We start from the raw sequence: 21006 nt of genomic DNA, 5'->3' as shown, positions 1-21006 counted from the left end.
AAGGAGGATCAATGCCTTCTTTTTTACAGGTAATGCAACTGAGGTCTAGACATTTGTCCAAGGCCACAGAGCTCCTGGGGGGTCCTGCTTCAAACTCAGGCCTCTCTACCTCCAGACCCCATGGACTCCATCCTGCTGCCTGCACATGGGGTCTCTTCGTTTCAATGACCCAGTCACATCACACATGAATTTGTTTTCTGACTCTAGGACACGCACGTCCCTGGGTAAAGCAGCCTCTCAGTGGCGTCGGTGAAGCAGCGGGACAGGACAACAGGACACGTAGGGCATGACACGGAGCAGGGGAAGGGGGTGCCGGCGGTGCTGAGAGCTCATATGCAAAGGGCAGGCCCTTTAGCATGTGGCCACGGTGTGGTGGCGTGGCGTGGTGCAGAGCAGAGAGCCGTGACGGTGGCGGCAGGCGGGTGCTCTCGCTTACCCACGCATTTCCTGTGCATGTTGAGGATAAAGCCCTCGGCACAGAGCACCGTGTGGCTGACACAGTAGAAGGATCCCAAGGTGTTCACACAGAACTGTCGCAGGCTACAATCATGAGTGCCCATCAGGCACTCGTCTTGGTCTAGTGACGGCCGCAGGAGGAAAAACAGAAGGGCCGTTAGAGGGACGTGGCCTGTCACGGAGCTTTCCATGACAGAGAGGGGAAACTGAGACCCAGACAGGGGCAAGGATCCACCCAGGGCCTCCTAGCGCCTCAGTCCTCCCTCTGGGCTTTGGGCCCAAGTCTGAGATTGTACGGTCAAAAAGGCCTTCAGAGCCAGAACCCCAGTGAGGCCAGGTTGCAAGGTGAGGCTCAGAGAGGCTAGGCAGCCTGCCCATGAGCACACAGCACTGGTGGGGGGTAGTGGGTAGAGGCTGTCTCCCACGCAGCTCTGGAGACTTTCCACCTCCACAGGCAGCCAAGGGAGCCAAACAACGGCAGGGGTTTGGAACTTAACTGCCTAGTGGACCAGGCTGATGACACATATAGGAAAAGGGGTTGGGGGACAGGGGGAACTTGCTGGGGCACTCTGGGCCCTGTGCTCTGTGTATGGGGAGACCAGGACTGTGAACCCCTTGTGGGCAGAAGTTTGACAAGAAACCTTAAATTGGGTCATTTAAAAAAAAAAAATTCTTGGGTTTTCATGGTTGGTAACTCTTATTTGATTATTTTAAACAGGGTGGAGCCCAGCAGGCTCTCCCCGCCGCGCGGGCTGCCCCCTTAGAATGCTGTCCACATCTGGCCCTCACCCTGCAGCTTTTACTGCCAGGGTCCTGCAGAGGCCAAAGGTGTCCTGACCCAGGAGAGATGCATTCCTCACATCTTCAGGACCCTGAGGAATTGGGACGGAAACCCAGAAGCCACCTGAGATCTGCTCCCCACCACCTGGGAGAAAGGTCTGCAGTCACTGCCAATGCTATGCACCCTGGACCAGCCTCCTGCCCTCTCTGGGCACATGGATGGTTTTCACCCACATCAAAATAGTCTTAACACCAAAGGGCTAGTTGTGAGGTTTTAGCTTCTGACAGGGACATGGGCACTGGTGGATACCCACTGAAGTCACATCTCCTGAACTTGACCCTGAACTAAAGAAAGCATTTCCTGGACTGTCTCCAAGCTCCCTGCTTGTCCTGCCTCCAGACATGAAGAGGTGTCGTCTCGAGATCTCTTGGGTTACTCTCAAGGTGTCATTCACTATGGGGAGCACCCCAGCAGGTGCCAGTTCCAATGCCCCCGTTTCACACTAGGAGGTCCTTGTCTTCCAGAGTCCCACCGGTCCTGGTCCTAGCCGGACATGATTTTGGTCTCTCTTTGGCCCTTTTGTGAATGCAGAGTTACCAAGATCCACTGCCCCTTCTTTGGTTTCCATAACAGAACAGAGCACGTGCCATCCAACTGGGGCTCCCACTCTCCCTCAGAGACAAGTGAGGGGTGACAAGCATCACTTCTGAGTCCTGCATTACAACAATGGGGCACGTATTCCCCTCCTTCTGTTTCTCCGCACATGGATGGAAAAAGGACAAGGCGGTCACAATCCAACCTCGGCCAAGCAGACTGGGCTCATCGGAGTATTGTCCAGTGACCTTGTCCAGAAACACAAACTCTCAGAACCCACCCAGCCCTACTGGGTGACGATCTCTGGGGACTCTATGTAATTCTCGGGATCTTTGCTGCTACCAGGCCTCCAGGTGACTCTGTGGCATGCTGAAGTTTGAGAAGAGGCCTGAAGCCCTGGCCAGTCAGTGAGCACACCTGGACAGCAGGCACACACCTGTGCCTACTTCTGGACGTCAGGTACACACCTGTGCATATACCTGGATGGCAGGCGCACACCTGTGCACACACCTGGATGGCAGGCACACACCTGTGCCTACATCTGGACATCAGGTACACACCTGTGCATACACCTAGATGGCAGGCACACACCTGTGCCTACACCTGGACATCAGGTACACACCTGTGCATACACCTGGGTGGCAGGCGCACACCTGTGCTTACACCTGGACAGCATGTGCATACCTATGCATACACCTGGACATCATGTGCACACCTGTGCCTACACTTGGACAGCAGGCACACACCTGTGCCTACACCTGGATGGCATGCACACACCTGGGCATGGTGACAGGAGAGAGAAGAGCTATTTCAGCTTCTCTATCTGGGGCTCCCGTCAGAGCAGCCAGACCTATTCCCTTACTAAGTCAGAGAGTTTCACCTCTAGAACACCTCCATCTCATGCCGTTTGCCCTATCCCTACTCCGGGGCCCCTGCCACAGGCCAGCTCAGGTGTGCATGGGTAGGAGAGTGGCCCTGGGTGTACTCACCTTCACAGGACACACCATCCGCCATGATGGCATAGCCAGGAAAGCAGGAGCACATGGCTGTGTCCCCAATGACGCTGCACACCTGCTTACAGGGCCCGTTGTCTGGGGAAAAACCAAACAGATCAGAGACCACCGGGCTTGTCGCCTCCGGCTCAAGGAGGGCCTGGGAGCCAGGGAACCCCAACCCTGGTCCTCTCCACGAGGTCCCCTGGTAAAGGGTTCATACACCGGCTGGTATTGGGGATGATGTTTGGGATCTCCCATCGCCACCGCCACTCAGACACCAAACCCCTCCCTGGAGTCATAATGCTGCCAGAGAGGAGGGGACAGAGAAGACAGGGAAGGAGGGAGAGAAAGGATGTGGAGATAGAAGGAACAAGAAAAGGGGAAGAGAGGAAGAACAAAGAGAACTTTCCACACAGTACCGCAAGCAGTCTCCAAGACAGTTTCTCAAGCAAGGATTCTATTCTTTCCATATTATAGGACCTAAGGCAAAAATTCACTAACTAACTTGCTTAGGGTCACATCCTGGCCCGAGGCTCTCCCCCCACACACCCTCACCTCCTCAGCTTTACTCTCAACTCCAGACCTCAGACAGGCGAGACCCAACCAAAGCCCCAAAGCAGAAACCCCCCTTTGGCAAGAGACCATCTTGCGCATGCCCGGCACTGGGGAGCTTGCCCCCTGCAGGGCCCGGATCCACTCCATGGCCCAGGTTACCTTTGCAGGTGTTGGGTTGTGGCACTGGTAGCAGGATGGTGTTGGAGGCCAGTTGGGAGGAATCTGGTTTCGGTGCAGACTCCTCTGCAGCCTCTGGCTTTGGGGGGTCACCGTCTGTCAGGGGCAAGGTGGACAGGAGGGGGCAGCTCATGCCTTCAGCCTGGCCTCAGGCTCTTCTCACACCCAGGGCACCACACCAGGCATTGGACAGAGACTGCCTTGTTTAATCTTCTCCTAGCCATTTCACGGGATAGGAAACTGAGGTTCAGAAAGCAACGTACCCCAGGCAAGATGGATCTCACAGCTATTTGGGGCAGATGAGGAGAGGAAAGAGGGGAGTGAATTTCTAGACTAAAAATGTATCTACTCCTGGATAGCTAACAGGCAGAAAGCCCCCCAGACCAGGGACTGAGGCAGACTTCGAGGCTTCCTGTTGAAGCCTGACCACCTCAGGCCCAGTGCTGGGGACATAGCTTGAGTTGGGTTGGTGGGAGGCTCTGTGGTCTAGGTTCTGGCCCTGCACTGGGATCTAGCGTGGGGCACTGGGGCCACCCATGCAAATGGAGCTTCAGATGGAGCAGATGGTTTCAACCTGTCCAAGTGGCCTTACAAATCCCCTCCCTAGGGGCCTCCAGTCCCCATGGGTTCCAATGTGTAGGGTGACAGGAGGGGAAGGAGCCTTGTGCCCACCCAGGAACACCACGTTCCATGGGCAAGGTCAGGCCCTGCCCCAGCCGTCTGGGCCCTTACCTGGGCGGCAGGTGCGGCCATCGTCCTGCAGTGAGAAGCCAGGAAAGCAGGCACAGTGGTAGGAACCCACGGTATTGATGCAGAGATGCTGGCACAGCTCCCCTGGGAGGAGCAGGCACTCATCCTGGTCATCGCCAGGCAGGCTGTTGGGCAGCTCAGTCTCCGTGCCCAGGGACAGGGCCTCCCGGCTCGCCAGCTCTGCTTCTGCAACCAGACTGGGGGTGAGTCCTCGTGATGGAACACAGGTTGGCCCTAGCAGGTGGCTGACACCATAGGCCCTGGGGAAATCAGTGTAGGTCCTCCTGAGGATCTTCTGTGTGCCCAGCTAAGATAGTGCAGATGGACAAAGCATGGATGCATGATGATGATGATGACAGATGGTGAATGGAGGGGTGGGTGAATGACTGATGGATGGATAGATGGATGGATGGATGGATGGGCAGTTAGGTAGGCAGGTGGGTGTGTGGGTGGATGGATGGATGAATGGATAGATGGAAGGACAGATGGACAAAGAAACAGACCTCTAGCAAGAAGAATAAACCCATCAGAGCCACGTCCAAGTCTTTATGCCTGCAATATGACAGAACCAGGCCCATAACAGTCCCCAGAAAGCTTTGGCTGAAGCGTTGAACTGGATCCAGATCCCTGATCTCAGTGACATCTGGGAAGCCCACCCCTAGCAACAGAAAGGACCCAAACATGTGTTCTGTCAGATGGGGATCTGAACTCTCACTTGGGGCCTCTGCAGCCATGTCCCCTTGGGCAGCACTGGGTCTCTCCAGCCCCCTGGGGCTGCAGTGGGGAGCAGGTGGGAGTGGCAGAGAAGGCTCCTGGGGCTGAGCTGCCTTGGAGGCTCTTCATATGCCAGTAGCAGAATAGGGAAGGGGACCCACGGGCCTCCGTGTCCCCAATAGGCACAGGCCTTTAGCCTCGCTCCCTGGCCCCAGGCAGCCAAGCTGTCCAAGAAACCAACTGCATGAGGTCACATCTAAGAAATGTGTTTCATACTGAGGGTGTTTACACTGTGCTCCAGGCCAATCAGCCCTGGCCCGGTGCATGCAGGCAGGGCTGTGGCAGCTGGTGGTCCAGCCCAGAGATCTGGCACTGCAGGTGGGCAGCAGACAGGTCTGGGCTCAGGACTCTGCCAAGCATCCCACAGGCTAGGCAGCATTTCTAGGCTTCACGCTCAGCCCGCCCTCACCAGCATGCTCTTCATACAATGCTCCTGGCAGAGGGGAAACTGAGGCTCAGAGGAGCAAAGTGATTTGCCCAAGGTCACCTGAGCAGGATGGGAACCCAGGTCAGTTTGGTCCTACCATCTGTGTCTCCTGAGACCTAGGTTACCCACCAGTTCTCCACTGGACAAGAGGAACACGCACCTCTGACTCTGGACCCTGCCTGGCCCTTTCCCCACCCTGTTACTCTCAAGGCCAAACTTCCTCCCAAACTTGACCTTGAACCCAACCCTTCTGGGTACTAACCAGACCCTCACAGCCCCACTCAACCAGGCTCCTACAGCCAACCCCGGCAAGTGGTATCTCCTAGGACTGGATCTGTGTCCACGCTAGCCTGGTAAGGCTGCCCAGTCCCTCTTAGCAGAGTCCTTGTGGGTTCCCTGGGACATCCTCATCGGGCTCCTGCTGGCCCACAGGCACAAAGAAGGCTAACAGTCACAGGTCCAGTTGACATCCCTGGCTAGGGTGACAGAAGCTGGACATGGCAGCTATAAGAGGGACCATAGCACGTGGAAGTCAGAGGAAAGAGGAGACCCCAGGGACACAGAGGGCTGGAAGGTCTGAGACGGCTCCGGCTCCAGGCTCTGCACCAGCACCCGAGCTCCCATGCACACAGTCAATGGTTGCATGGGGGCAGGCCCTGGGCAGGGGCACAGAGGAAGAGGACACAGGCCCAAGGAGCCCTCAAAGGGCTCATGGTGGTGAAGGGGAGGCCACCAAACAAACCCATCATTCATCAGTCATTTGCTACTGACTCTAAAGGGCCAAGTGCTGAGGATTCAGGGAGAAAGAAAGTGCTATCCCTGAAGGGGCTGATCAGGTGGGCGGGGCAAAATTTCTATACTGGTTCCATCCTATACCCTGAAGACACGGGATGGCATAGCTGACATGGATAGAGGGCAGATGGATGAAGGAAGGTAAATGAATGAGTGAAAGGTTTGCTGCTGGCTGGGTGGGTGAATACATGAGCAGACAGACAGATAAAGGATGGATGGATGGAAGGATGGATGGACGGACAGACAGACGGGCAGAAGGGTAAGTGGCTGGGTGAGTAGACGGGTGGATGAATGGGAGGCTGGGTAGATACATGAACAGAAGGAAGGACGTGTGAATGGCCAGATGAGGGGACGGGAATGGACAGTGTAGCAGGATAAATGGGTGGAGAAATGGACCAGGGTAAGGAGGACATGCCAGTGAGCATGAAATGAGTAGAAAAGTAGAAGAGGAAGACGTGTGGAGGTGCTGGTGGACATGGGAGGGCAGGTGAGTGAGGAGTGGAAGGGTGGCCGGAAGCTGGCGTTTTGGGGGGTGGAGCGGATGGTACGTACTTAGCTGGATGGGACCACCGTCTCAGAAATAACAGGGCAGAGGCCACCATCGGAGGCCACAGAAGAACTCTAGCCAGAGCAGAGCCTGGACCTCAGCCACAGGTGACAGTGGACCCCAGGGTCCCCCAGAAGACAAGAAGACACCCAGACTTAGCTGGAAGCCCCAACGGCTGTCTCTGCCCCTCACTCACCTCTCCGTGGAACGGCTTCGGGCTCTGGGGGCCGGCGCACCTCGGGCACAATGAGGGGGTCTTCCCCTTCACAGCAGGAGAGCATGACATGGTTGCACGGGTAGCCCAGGTTGGGGTTAGACTCGCACGAGTGGCCCTCGGCCCGCACACGGAGTCCCAGGCCACAGCAGTCACAGCATTGCTGGAGAGAGATGCGCATCACTGCCCACAGCCCACCGGCCCCTCGGAGCCCATCCGCCTTTCCCATGGACTGTAAGCCCGAGGGACTCCCTCGGAGCCCCCAGGAGGCAGCCTGGGGCCGCACGTGAACTCTCCAGAAGAAAGACTGCATTCCCCAGCCTCCCTAGAAGCTCAGTGCGGCCCCCGGACTAAGTTCTAGCCAGTACGGCGGAAGGGGAGCACTGTCTGTCCTCAGGAGAAAGGCTCTTCTCAGCCCCACAGTCAGGGCAGCGTTATTAACAGAAGGCAAGAGGCAGAAGCAACCCAACAGCCGTCAGAGGAACGTGTCACAGCCACCCGATGGGTGGTTACCTAGCCTTGAAAGAGAAAGAGCTGCTAACACACGCGACAACATGATGACCTTGAGGACGTGAAGCAGAGTGAAAGAAGCCGGATACAAAAAGAAGAAACAGAAAGAGAAAGCCCTGTGAGGACAGGCCTTGTCCTGGGCTGTTTGTTTCTACGTCCTTAACGCCGAACGTGGCCCAGGACAGGCTGGTGTTTGACGAATAGCCCCTGAATGAGCTGGCCGCTGTGAGAGCTGAGGACGGCTTCTCTCCAGATGAAGAGGCCCCCCAAACCTCCTACGGAGGAGTCCCGCAGGGAGCCGAACCCCCAGCCTGCAAGGGCCTCGGGCCCAGGCTACGGATGCACAGGTCGGGCTTGCCTTGTACAAGGACACGCCGCACGTGTCGTTGTCCTCAGCCCCGCAGGCCTCGCCCTCCTTGGCCCCCAGGACACCAGCCATGCAGCTCTTCTCCTTCAAGTAGGACACGCAGCAGTGCTTCTGGGCTGTCCTGCAACAGAGGGGTCCCTCAGCTCTGCCCGAGCGCCGGCCCCCATCCTCCCAGTGACCCTTCCAGGAGGAATGACCGGGCCCATTTCCCAGAGGACGAAATGAAGGCTCAGAGAAGGAAGCCCCTGCCAGAGGTCCACAGCAAGCAAGGCCTGTGCTGGTGGCATTTCCCCCACCCCACCAAAGAACGTGGGTTCTGTGTCTGAGTTCCATCAACAACACTCAGGCCTGGGGCCCAGTGGAGTCCACGCTGTCTATCCCTGACCAGTGTGGGAGGGGTCAGCATTCCCAGGTCCCCACAGGGCTGAGAAGGATAGGCAGACCCAACCCCAGGAAGCACAGGGCAGCTCAGTCTGGAAGACAGCAGCCTCCAGGTTCCCCGGCCATGACGCCCCATATCTGTAGGGCTGCTCTGGGGAGCCAGCACACAAAGATGGGGGTCACTGGGAGGTGGCGTTTAGTCTCATTTGAGAAAGGGCATGTCCCAGTGGGAGCTATGCAGTGACAGAACTGCCTATCTATGAAGTAGTGAGTTTCCCGTCGCAAGAGGGATACAAGCACAATTCAGGGCCACTCAGCTCCAAATTCTTGGACAAGGCATGTTCTAACTCCTAAGTCATCCTCAAACTGGTAGGATGACAAAAGGGAAGGGAAAAGGACAAGGTTAGAATTTAAATGTCTCCAAAGGAAGCACAGAGGGCTAGACATTGGGAAAACAGGGGCTCTGACTCTGGCCATGCTCCCAGGGAGCAGTGCGGCTTTGGGTGAATCACATCACCTCTCTGGACCTTGTTCTTATCGAGAAAAATAAGTAGGCTGGGAAAGACGGCCTCCCTGGGAAACAGGGAGAGGTGAATGGCTGAACGAGACGTCTTCCGCGCTTAGTGCCGAAGGGGCAAAGGTACAAATTATTCCTTTGCGGAGAACATGAGAGTCAGTAAAAACAATCCACAGAGACATCAGAGGACAGTGAGGGGCCAGCCTTCTGGAGACCCCAGGATAGCAGAGTGGGGGAAGAAAAGAGGGCTGAAGGCTCCTGGTTCAAAGCTGAGGAGGAAAATCTCATGGGGGCTGAGCAGTACACAGTGAGTGAGGCCCCTCCCCACTCCCAGGTGGTACCAGTCCTTGAACACGGGCTCCAAAGCGTACCCCACTCATCAGACAGGCTACAAATGTGCGTGGCTGGTGTATTCCCGCAGCCACCCTTTAGGTTCTCTTTCCTGGGGAAAGCCTGGCCAGTGGGCTCACAGCAGCCACAACTGCACATGGAGACACGTGGAGACCGTGCTCCCGTTGTACTGCCAGGGCCCATGGGCCAAAGCAAGCTGGGATCTGGAAAAGGCAAGCGGGCAGCTCTGCCTGTTCCAGGGTGCCCACCTTACCTGCAGGCATCACCCTCCGCACCACTCTCGGGGATTTCCAGGCACTCGTCATTGTCGATGGCCCACTGCTGTCCAGCAGCACAGCATGTCTCGATCAGATCCTTTGTGGACACTGGTGGGGAGGGGCAACACAGGCAGGGTCACCACTCTAGAGGAGGCACCTGGTTCCAAGGTGTTCAGAGATGCTGCTGGTGCTGTCCAGACCCCCATTCCCAGGGAAGGTAACTCACTCTGCCCCCCACCCCCCAAGGCTGCTGTGCATGGTGGCCACTAGTAGTTCCCAAGGACAACCTGCTTTGGAGAGCTGACTGCGATTTTAAGTACCCCCAACGGGGGAGGAGGTTGGCAGAGCTATGGCCAATCAGTGACTACTGACTACTACTGACAAAAACCCAGCCCCGCCTCAAAGGGGACGGTGTTGGGGGCCACTCGCACTCCAGAGCTCCCAAGGGGATCAGTGGGCATCAGCTAGCTCCTTCCCTGCCCCTTCCCCAGACCAGTTCTCCAAATGAACCACCACATGCACAAAACCCTCAAATCAGGCTCTGCTTTTTTTTTTTTTTAAGATTTTATTTATTTACTTTTGAGAGAAAGAGGGTGCACGAGCAGGGAGTAGGGGCAGGGGGAGAAGGAGAAGCAGACCCCCTGCTGAGCAGGGAGTCCAATACAGAGCTCCATCCCAGGACCCCAGAATCATGATCTTCAGCTGAAGGCAGCCGCCTAACTGACTGAGCCACCCAGCCGCCACTCAGGATCTGCTTCTAAGGAACCTGACCTAAGACACCAAGACAGGACAAGGCATGAGAAGAAATAGCCGCAGCAAGGGAAGATCAAAACTCATCTAGGAGGGCCGCCTGGTTGGCCCAGTGGGCTGAGCATCCGACTCTTAATTTCGGTCAGGTCATGATCTCACAGTCGTGAGATCCAGCTGAGCAGGGAGTGTGCTCAAGATTCTCGCTCTTCATCCTTTTGCCCCTCCCCCCACACTTGCGCTCTCTCTCTACCAAAAAAAAAAAAAAAAAAAACTCTTCTAGGAAAGTTAGTGGAGAAAATATTTGTGTAGCTAGGAGAGCAGGAGGAGGCAGGGGTAGGGAAATGTCTTAAAACTGAAAGGGAGGGGCGCCTGGGTGGGTTAAGCCTCTGCCCTCAGCTCAGGTCATGATCTCGGGGTCCTGGGATCGAGCCCCATGGCGGGCTCTCTGCTCAGCAGAGAGCCCGCTTCCCTTCCTCTCTCTGCCTGCCTCTCTGCCTACTTGTGATATCTCTCTGTCAAATAAATAAATAAAATCTTAAAAAAAAAAAAAAACTGAAAGGCACAGGGGCACCTGGGTGGCTCAGTCATTAAGCATCTGCCTTCAGCTCAGATTATGATCCCGGGTCCTGGGATTGAGCCCCGCATCGGGCTCCCTGCTCAGTGAGAAGCCTGCTTCTCCCTCTCCCACTCCCCTTGCCTGTGTTCCCTCTCTTGCTGTCTCTCTCTCTGTCAAATAAGTAAATAAAATCATTAAAAAAAAAAACCTGAAAGGCACAGACCACAGCTTTAAAAACATGAATTTGCCTACCTCAAAACTAAAATTCTCTGTATAACAAAGAACCCCATGGACAAATACAAGACAGCTGACAAGTTAGGAGACATTTCTGGAATGCCTAGAATGGGCAAAGAAGTGCCATTGAGAAAATACAATCATCTCCTGAAAATTAACATTTAAAAAAAAAACCAAAGTAAAATACCTATTAAACTGGAAAAATCAGGGGCGCCTGGGTGGCTCAGTTGGTTAAGCATCTGCCTTTGGCTCAGGTCCTGATCCCCAGGTCCTGGGATCAAGCCCCACATCAGGCTCCCTGCTCAGTGGAGAGCCTGCTTCTCCCTCTCCCTCTGCCTACTGCTCTGCCTACTTGTGCTCTTTCTAGCTCTCTGTCAAATAAATAAATAAAATCTTTAAAAAAAACTGGAAAAATCAGAAAGTGTGCCATATGCCAGGCACAGGTGGGAACCCTCATGCACGGCAGGTCTGGAAGGAGATAAGGCACCGCAGACACAATTAAGTACACACATCAACCTGGACCCAGAGGTTCCGCTCCTGGCTGTGCACTCCAGGGAAGTCCTCACCCAGACCCAAAATGCGACCACTGTAAGGATGCGAGATGTTGGTGTCATTTGTGGAAGTGGGTGTTCATCAGTGGAAGAGGAGCAGCTGGATAGAATTTGGGGATGTCCTCCATGGAGGACCCCACAGCTGTCAGGAATAACAGACTATATGTACCCACAAAATATGGAGTGGTACCAAAAAAAGCACTGGGGTAGGGGGGAAGAAACCAAGTGAGATCTGTTACACAAATGAAAAATACTGACTATAAAATTACAACACACATTTTGCACATATATTAAAAACACACACACATGCAAATTAAACAGAAGGGAACAGGTGCCTTCTGGGCAGAAGTCAGCAACGGGGAAAGGGATAAAAGAATAAATACATAAATAAAACAAGCGAGAACCTTGCAGAGACAATAATGTGTGCGGAGCCAGAAAATAAGTGTAATTAACCCAAACATTTGCTTCTGAGATCTAAAAATAAATGACATGTAAAGATAAAGTACATCTAAGCCAAAAGACACATTAAAAAGGTGCTGAACATCACTAATGATGAGGCGAATGCAAATCAAAACCATAATGAGATATCACCTACACCTGTCAGAATGGCTCCTATTAAAAAAAAACACAAGAAACAGCAAGTTTTGGTGAGGATGTGGCAAAAAGGAAACCCTCGGGCATGCTGGTGGGAATGTAAGCTGGTACAGCCATTGTGGAAAATGGTATGGAGATTCCGCTAAAAATTAAAAATAGAAATACCCCATGAATCAGTAATCCCACTACTGGATATTTACCCAAAAGAAACAAAACACTAATTTGAAAGACAACTGCACCCCTCTATTGTTGCAACATTATTTATAACAGCCAAGATATAGGGAAGCATCCAAAATGTACATCTGTGGATGAATGGATAAAGATGTGGTACAGATAGACAACGGAATATGACTCAGCCCTAAAAAAGAATGAGATCTTGCCATCTGCAACAACATGGATGGAGCTAGAGGGTATTACGCTAAATGGAAGAAGCCTGACAGAGGAAAATAAATACCATATGATTTCAGTTACATGTGGAATGTAAGAAACAAAGCAAATATGCAAATAAAAAAAAAAAGAAAACAGAATCTTAAATACAGAGAGCAAACTGGTGGTTGCCAGAGGGGAGATGGTGGGGGGATGGGTGAAATAATAAAGAGGATTATGAGATAGAAACGAGTCCAGTTATGAAATAAATGGAGATGAAAAGTACAGCTTAGAGAATATAGTCGATAATGTTGTAATTAACATTATATGATGACTACATTCATTGTGGTGAGCACTGAACAATGTACTATATTGTTGAATTGATCTCGTACACCTGAAACTAATACAACATTGTATGCTATTATCCTTTTAAAATTTAAAATAAAAAATTTTAAACCAAGGGCACCTGGATGGCTCAGTGGGTTAAAGCCTCCGCCTTCAGCTCAGGTCCTGGGATCAAGCCCCACATCGGGCTCTCTGCTCTGCAAGGAGCCTGTTTCCTCCTCTCTCTCTCTCTCTGCCTGCCTCTCTGCCTACTTGTGATCTCTGTCAAATAAATAAATAAAATCTTGAAAAAAAAATTTTAAACCAAAAAAGGTAAAGCTCATCTAGAATACCTATATCCGTGCTGGGGGAACAACAGGGGTGTAACGGAATAACTTTGAGCCTGGGGTCCACATCTTAGTGCTACCATGGATAGCTATTTCTTTTCTCTAAAGTCTTAGTGTCCTCCTCTACTCTGAGGACCTTTAGCTGCACAAGTGCTAAAGCCTAGAAAGACCTCTAAATATCCCTGAGCAGTTCACGTCATCCAGCAGAGCCAAGGAACAAACATGCCGGTGGATGTCAGCAGACTGCAAGGTTCCAGGAAAAGAGCGACAGCTCAGTAAGAATCGCCAGCTTCATCTGGGGAGTGGGCATTTCAAGTTATTAAACTTTTCTAGGTTTCAAGGCCCTTCTGTAGAAGAGGGGAAATAAGTTTCAGTAACAACCTGAGATCTGTACCAGGAGGAATGAAAAGAATTATCTACCAGAAACAAATAGCAAATGTCACACTCAGCGGTGATACACTAGACACCTATCCCACTGAAGTCAGAAATGTAATAAAAATGCCTACAGACACAAATAAATACTGTGAGGGGATTACTACAGTAATGCGAGGTGATTACTACACTAATGTGAGGGGACTGCTACACTAATGTTAGGGGATACAACCACCATCGCATAGAGTTTCCATTTTTTGTTGTTGTTTGTGGTGAGAATGTGCTAAGATCTAGTCTCATAGCAACTTTCAAGTACACAATACAGTATTGGTAACTAGTCGCTGTCCTGTGCCATAGATCACCAGAATTTAGTCATCTTATAACTGGATGCAAGCTTGTACCCTTTGCCAAACATCTCTCCATCTTCCCAGAGCTTCCCCCCAATTCCCTGGCAGCCCCAAATGACTCTTGTTTCTTTGAGTTTGGCTCTTTTTTAATTCCACATGTAAGTGAGATAATACTGTGTTTGTCTTTCTCTGGCTAAGTTCACTTAGCATGATACCAGTTAGATCCATCCATGTTCCTGAAAAATGGCAAGATCTCCTTTTTTATGGCTAAGTAATATTCCATTATGTATATATGTATGTATACATATATACATACACACACCTACACATACATATACATACATACCTATGTGTACATATACGTACATATACATATACACACATACATATACATACACATAAGTGTATGTGTGTGTATATATACATACTCCTCATAACTGCCTCTTTTTTTCCTTGAATTATTGCATCTGCTAGTATCTCTACAACAACACTAAACAGAGCACCCACAAGTAAAAAAGAAAACCTTAATACAATAAAAGTGTAAAATCCCAGGGCGCCTGGGTGGCTCAGTGGGTTAAAGCCTCTGCCTTCGGCTCAGGTCATGGTCTCAGGGTCCTGGGATCGAGCCCCGCATCGGGCTCTCTGCTCAGCAGGGACCCTGCTGCCTCCTCTCTCTCTCTGCCTGCCTCTCTGCCTACTTGTGATCTGTCTGTCAAATAAATAAATAAATAAAAATCTTAAAAAAAAAAAGTGTAAAATCCCTATACGGCAAGAGACAGCATATCCAACCAGCCCCAGTTACTGTCATCACTCATTTTTAAGACTCCTCATAGTATTTATCACTGTGTGAAATCTTGATTATTTATGAACTTACTTCTTCACCCACTTCATTCTCTACAAAGACACTAGAGTCTCTGTGGCCACTAAAAGTGATGCCACCATTCCATGCTTAATCCTTTCTCATTACACTCTGGGCAAATGGAAGTCATGCCTCACTTGAATACTTCTGGGGATGGGGAGCTCACTCCACCTCAGCAGTTCTCTGCGTAGTTCACGTCTTTCTTGTACTGGACTGAACTCTTACTCCATAAGCCTTCTCCAAGACTGCCTTACTGAGTGAGATCAGGAGATTGCAGTCGATCCCTGGGTCTTAGCCAAGTGACTTGAGATAGGTGCCCTATTGAAATAACTGTAACAGCAGAAATGAAGTACAGGCTAGTGCCAGCCTTGGGTCCAAGCACTTTCATCCTTACAGTTATGATGAGTGAGTACTCTTGTCTCCCCACTTCACAGATCAGGTGGTGAGTTAGAAGTCCCAAACCTCAGTTTCCCCTCTTCTCTCCCCCTCTCCAGGTCTCAGCTTTCCCACATCCATGGCATGGATGACTTGATATAGCTGATCCTGAAGGCCCTGTCTGAGAATCTGACCAGCATCAGCCTGAGAGCGGGTTCTGCTTCCCTGTGGATTGAATGGTGTTCTCTTCCTGCCCCCTCCTTGATCAGAAGCCAGGTTTCAGCCTGTGTTTGGCAGACATCCCACCATTCTCCACTGGCCTTTCCCACCCTTGCTTCCCTCTGTTTCAGACAAAGGAACTCAAGAGGCCATGAACCCATATGCTGGGAGGGCCACCCACTTGGAGCAGGAGGGACAAAGCCTGGCGCTGCTTGGTACTGTCCAAGATGTGGGAGGTAGGGCCAGGCAAAGCCCCATAAGATGTGTACCCCCGTCTCCTCATCCAGAAGACACACCTTCCTTCCCCATCCCAGTGCTGGAAGACTCAGCCCAAAGGCCCTCTCTTCCAGGTCTCCTTCCTTGATCAGCTCCTCTGAGGTCCCCAGCCTCTGTCTTTCTCTCTGGTTCTTTTTAAGTTCCCAAGCACCACCATTCAGGTGTCCAGTCCTAGGATTCTTCCCTTCTCCATCTCCACCCTGGCCCTGGCTGATCTCATCCAGCACCGAGCTCCAAGTACCTGCTCTACCTCGACCCCTCCCACATATTTGTCTCCAGCTGTAGTTTCATGCACACACACCATAGCTGGCTAAGGAACCACCAACAGTACTCCCTAGTGCTCTCACTGCCAGAACTATTCAGCAACTGGTTTCCCTCAAACCACCTCTTCCCAAGGTCTCCCCTGCATCAGTGAAGGGCCCCTGGCAACCTCAGAACCCTCCTGCACCAATTCCCCATTTCCCGTCTCCCTCTGTTACTCAGCAGGCCATCTCCAAAGTGCATCCCAGTCCACCCACCGGGCCCCTCACTCCACCACCACCTCTTGGTCCAACACGGTCCTTGTTCCCTCAGGGGTCCTCTTCCAGGCCCTTTTCCAGAGGGTGTCAGAATGAGTTCGCACATATAAATCAGACTGGGTCTCTCCTTGGCCTACAGGCCCCCAAGAGTTCCCCTTTCTTTACAAAGACCTGTTGACTGCTCCACTTCATCTCCTTTCTCTGATCATCTTTCCCACACATTCTCTCCACTCCTTGAACTCCCTGGGCTCATTCCTGCCCCAGGAACTTTCCGTGTACTCTGCTTTCGGCCTGGAAGCCTCTGCCTTTTTCCTGTGCCCTTTCCCACCACTACTGTCTACATGGCTGTCCCTTCTCCTTCAGGGTTCTCACCTCCTCAGAGAGGAGCTCTCTGTCTTCCGGATCTAATCTCACCTCTATACCAACCCTCATCGCACCACCCTACTTCCCTGGCCTTCCCCGGTCCCGATCGGCTCAGGGAACCTGTGGTCCACAAACCCCTACCAGAAGGCCACTGCCCTCCAGAATGAAGCACCCCTCCCTGGTAGGACAGTCACAGCCCAGAGTCACGTCCAGTTCTCACCCTCAATCCTAGCCCTGTATGCTTCTCCTTGCCACTCTGTCTCTGCACATGCTGGTCCAGGTGGGGAACGCCTATCTCTGCGTCGTCCCAGTCACCATCCCTAACCAGCCAATCCACATGTGACTCCCTGCCTCTCCATCGGCAGAGCTCCCACTGGCACCCACCTCCAAACTGGGGGGACCAAAAGCCTCCACTTCTGGCTTCATTCACACCAGCACTTGGTCCAGGCTTCCACTGTGATGTCCCTGCTGTCAGGTGACATGCTTGTCTCAACCACCAGACTCAGAGGGTCTCAGGAATCAAGAATGGGTCTGAGTCCTCTTAGGGCTCCCAAGGCCTGGGGCCGAATCAAGCAGCCCAGGCCCTTGGTGTAGACCGTATCACGGAAAGCTTACATCAACAACATGATGTCGGATGATTATTTTGACTTTCCAGATGTGTAAATAGAGTTTAAGATACACAGCCCAGGGCACAGGCTGAGAAAATGAGGGGAAAGAATGCAAGCACGGCCCATCCCCCTGGCCCAGACCGCCCCTCTGCCACGGTTTCCAGCGGGGCACCAGATGGGAGCACAGGCTAAGGGGACACGGACACGTCACTCACCCTCTGAGCATCCATTTCCTTGCTTGTAAAATGGGCAAATGACCTCTCTCTGCCACACTTCACAAAGCGGGGCAGTGAGATGATTCAGTGCCTGGCAAACGACAGGCGCTTGGGAACCAGTACCTCCCTGGCTCTGGCACACAGGAGTTTGGGGACTGCTCACCAGTGAATTAGTCAAGGAACAAAGGAACTGACCAATAAATGGATGGACAAAACAATAACCCCTGAGCGGAGGAAGCTGGCGGGGCTCTCAGCAATCCCTTCCCTGGCCTTTTCTGCTTGCCTCTGGGTTTCTGCAGACTCCCCCATTTCTGGTCACTTTGCCACCTGGCCTGAGCCCTGGGCCAGAGGGTATGCAGTATCCTTCGCCTGCTGGTTATTTGCGAGCACTGTGGGCTGAAGGGGAGGGGCCTCTCCCGCTGTGACAGCTGCAGCCGTGACCCTCTCTCTGGCCTCCAGTGACATGGGACGGCCCCCATCACTCTGGCTTCCGAAGGCTCTGCCAGCCGTCTGCCTCACAGGCTCTGGCAGGAAGCCGCCTCCGACATCCCTGAGCAACAGAGAGAGAACAAACCCACTCTGGGAAACCATTAACTTCGTCTGGGAAGGTGGACAATACCCAGAGCCAATGATGCTGTGATCTCATTTTCAGGTACACACCCAGGAGAAACAGGTGTCCGTGGTCTCCACCCGGACCCCCACAAACATAAGCCCCAAACTGCAGACAACCCAAGGATGCCTCAACAAGGGAAAGGGTGGAAACGAGCCCTGGCAGGACCACAAGATGTGCACAAATTCATTACAACCATTCACAACGACACAGATGAATCACAGACAGGATCTTGGGCGGGGGGAGAAGCAACTCACAGAAGAAGACCGCAGACTGCCTTTTAGAAGAAGTTCAAAAACAGGGGGAAAGCAAAATGACTGTACAGCTCTAAAGAAAAGGAAGGAACTCATGTGCATGGAAGTCAGGATGGTGGGAACGATGGAGCAGGAGGGGGGCAGGGCAGGCGGGCCACAGCCTCTGTCCCCACAGCTGGTACCTCCAATAGCGGCCCACTTTAAACGCTCCTTAGTAGCAAAGAGGTTACCAGAGGCTGGAGGAGGACGGATGGGAAGTCAGCTTGGATGGGCACAGGACTTCAGTTCAGGAAGATGAAAAAGTTCTGGAGATGGGGCACCTGGGTGGCTCAGTCGGTTAAGCATCTACCTTCGGCTCAGGTCATGATCCCAGGGTCTTATGATCAAGCCCGGCATTGCATCAGTCTCCCTGCTCAGTGGGGGGATCTGCTTCTCCCTCTCCCGCTGCTGCTCCCCCTGCTTGTGCTCTCTTGCTCTCTCCATCAAATAAATAAATAAAAGCTCAAAAATTAAGTTCTGGAGATGGATTAATATACTTGTACAATGTGAACATATCTCACTTAAAACTAGTTAAAGTGGCCAATATTATGTGTATATCACTGTAATTAAAAAAAATAGGGGCGCCTGGGTGGCTCAGTGGGTTAAGCCTCTGCCTTCGGCTCAGGTCATGATCTCAGGGTCCTGGGATCAAGCCCCGGATCGGATTCTCTGCTCAGCAGGGAGCCTGCTTCCCCCTTTCTCTCTGTCTGCCTCTCTACCTACTTGTAATCTCTGTCAAATAAATAAAATCTAAAAAAAAAATAAATAATAATAATAATAATACACAGCACTGTAAAAAAAAAAAAAATGTGAGTCAGCACTTCTCCATCCAGAAATCTAATCTCGCCCACAGACATAAACACGTTGGACAGGAATGTTTGCTACCCCTGAATTTGTGAGAGCAAAGGTGAGGAACAACCAAAATCTCATCAACAGGGCAGCGATTAAATAAGTTGATGTATTTCTGTCCACTCTTATGTAGATGTTAAAAAGAATTAGGTAGATCTTCCTGCACTTACATGGTCTGATTTCTGAATGTACTATGAAGAATTGAGAACAGGGCGCCTGGGTGGCTCGGTGGGGTAAGTGTCTGCCTTTGGCTCAGGTCATGATCCCAGGGTCCTGGGATCCAGCCCCATGTCGGGCTCCCGAGCAGGGAGCCTGCTTCTCCCTCTGCCTGCCACTCCCCCTGCTTGTGCTCGAGCTTTCTCTCCCTCTCTGACAAAATAAATAAATAAAATCTTAAAAAAAAAAAAAAAGTTACCCCTTATCATTTTAAAGGGATACACGGACATACATGGACTATTTCTGGAAGGACAGCCAAGACCCTGGTAACAGTGGTTGGCTCAGGGCAGGACCTGACCGTGGGAGGGAGGAAGCCCACTAACATTTCACTGTTCATCCCTTTTGTATTTTTTATGCGTTTCTTATCATGTGCAGGTATTGCCCATTCAAGACTCATTCTGTTATAAAAAGATTCTGAGATTCTAGAGATTGTAACCACCTTTGATCACAGAACAATGGGTGCCCTAAACAATCCAGCTCAGAGGTCGCGACCCCTTTGGACAGTCCCCTCTCCCCGGACATCAAAGTCCTAAAGAATGTTGGCTTTGGAAATGCTGCAGAAAAACCCAGGCACCTGGCAGGAGGGTGATGAGTGGGCCATCTCCGCCAGCGCCCTGTTTGGTCAGGATGTTTGAGGGGCCTGAGCAAATAGCCCAGAGCTGCAGCTCTCTGCTCCTGGAAGCCTGGTGTTCTTGGGGGCAGGTAGTGGGTACCTGCAGGCCCTGGGAGCACCTGGAGTCCTCTTACAGGGACTGTAAAGTGGACACACAAGAAGGGTTCCCGAGCTTCATCTTCCTGAGCCAGGATCACAGGCACAATGGTGACAACCAACCTGGGCTGAGCCCACCCACCACGGCCCCCCAACTCAGCCCCTTCAAGATGCCTTTCTCCCCCTAACCGCAACCGGAAAGGGCAGTCCCCAGCCTTCGTTGCTCTTTCCAGCGCCTCCCATCACCTGGCTTCCTCATGGGGGGAGTGTCTACTCCCTGCCCACCGCTGCCCAATTCCGAGGCACTGGGCTGCTCTTGCTGATGGGCTGGAGGCTGGGTCTCTGCCCTGGCCGAGCCCCCTGGGGGACCCCAGCTTGCAGCCACTGCATCTCCCCTCCAGCTCCAGAAAGAGGGTCCCACATGCGTTCCCATTTTCCAGATGAGCAGGCGGCCGCCCAGAGAGGAGGCCCCACTTGCCCCAGACCACAAGCCCAGCCAGGGGCAGCCACACACTCCAGAGGGCAAGCCCCTGACCAGCGCCGCACCGAAGCAAGCAAAGGAGAGGGTGAGGAGGAGGGAGGCAGGGGGGAGTTCGAGTTCCTCTGCAGCAGCTACTCCAGGGGAAGCAGGGCCCCCCCACTCCTAAGGCTCCCTTCCCATCCTCACCATGGGCACAAAAGCCCCCTCTTCCTGACAAAGCCAACAAGGCCGTGGGGGGAAAGATGGCTTTTGCAACACCTGGTGCTGGGTGAGCTGAATATGCATTTGAAAAAAAGAATGAATTTTGATTCCTACCCACACTGCCTAAAGAAACAGATCTAAATATGATCGGATGTGAAAGATGAAACACGTTAAAATAGGAAAATAACTTCATGAGTCTGGAGTAGACGAAAATTTCTGTAAAAGGATACAAAATACACTAATATAAAATTAAAGATCAAGAAATTATATTTCATTAAAATTAGGGATTTCTGTGCTCCTCACAAGAGAGCATTTGCAATGTACTCAT

The 21006-nt window shown here is 52.2% G+C and overlaps 1 protein-coding gene across 2 annotated transcripts in view; it reads right to left on the bottom strand.

The window, feature by feature from the left end:
* FBLN2 (fibulin 2) overlaps nucleotides 1-21006 on the bottom strand; it is a gene marked incomplete at its 5' end in the record, with an annotated part of 56713 nt that overhangs the window by 17844 nt on the left and 17863 nt on the right. The window contains 7 exons of one of the 2 annotated variants that reach the window (XM_080825188.1): nucleotides 437-577; nucleotides 2821-2922; nucleotides 3541-3654; nucleotides 4291-4494; nucleotides 7045-7225; nucleotides 7931-8060; nucleotides 9442-9553. In XM_080825188.1, coding sequence (XP_080681314.1) covers nucleotides 437-577; nucleotides 2821-2922; nucleotides 3541-3654; nucleotides 4291-4494; nucleotides 7045-7225; nucleotides 7931-8060; nucleotides 9442-9553 — 984 coding nt within the window. The remainder of the gene's footprint in view (nucleotides 1-436; nucleotides 578-2820; nucleotides 2923-3540; nucleotides 3655-4290; nucleotides 4495-7044; nucleotides 7226-7930; nucleotides 8061-9441; nucleotides 9554-21006) is intronic. The other variant, XM_080825189.1, reaches the window with a different exon arrangement.

This window comes from Martes martes, assembly GCF_963455335.1.
Source record: "Martes martes genome assembly, chromosome: 1".
Taxonomy (NCBI): domain Eukaryota; kingdom Metazoa; phylum Chordata; class Mammalia; order Carnivora; family Mustelidae; genus Martes; species Martes martes.
The sequence above is the reverse complement of the archived record's forward strand: the minus strand, read 5'-3'. Positions and strand labels throughout refer to the sequence as shown.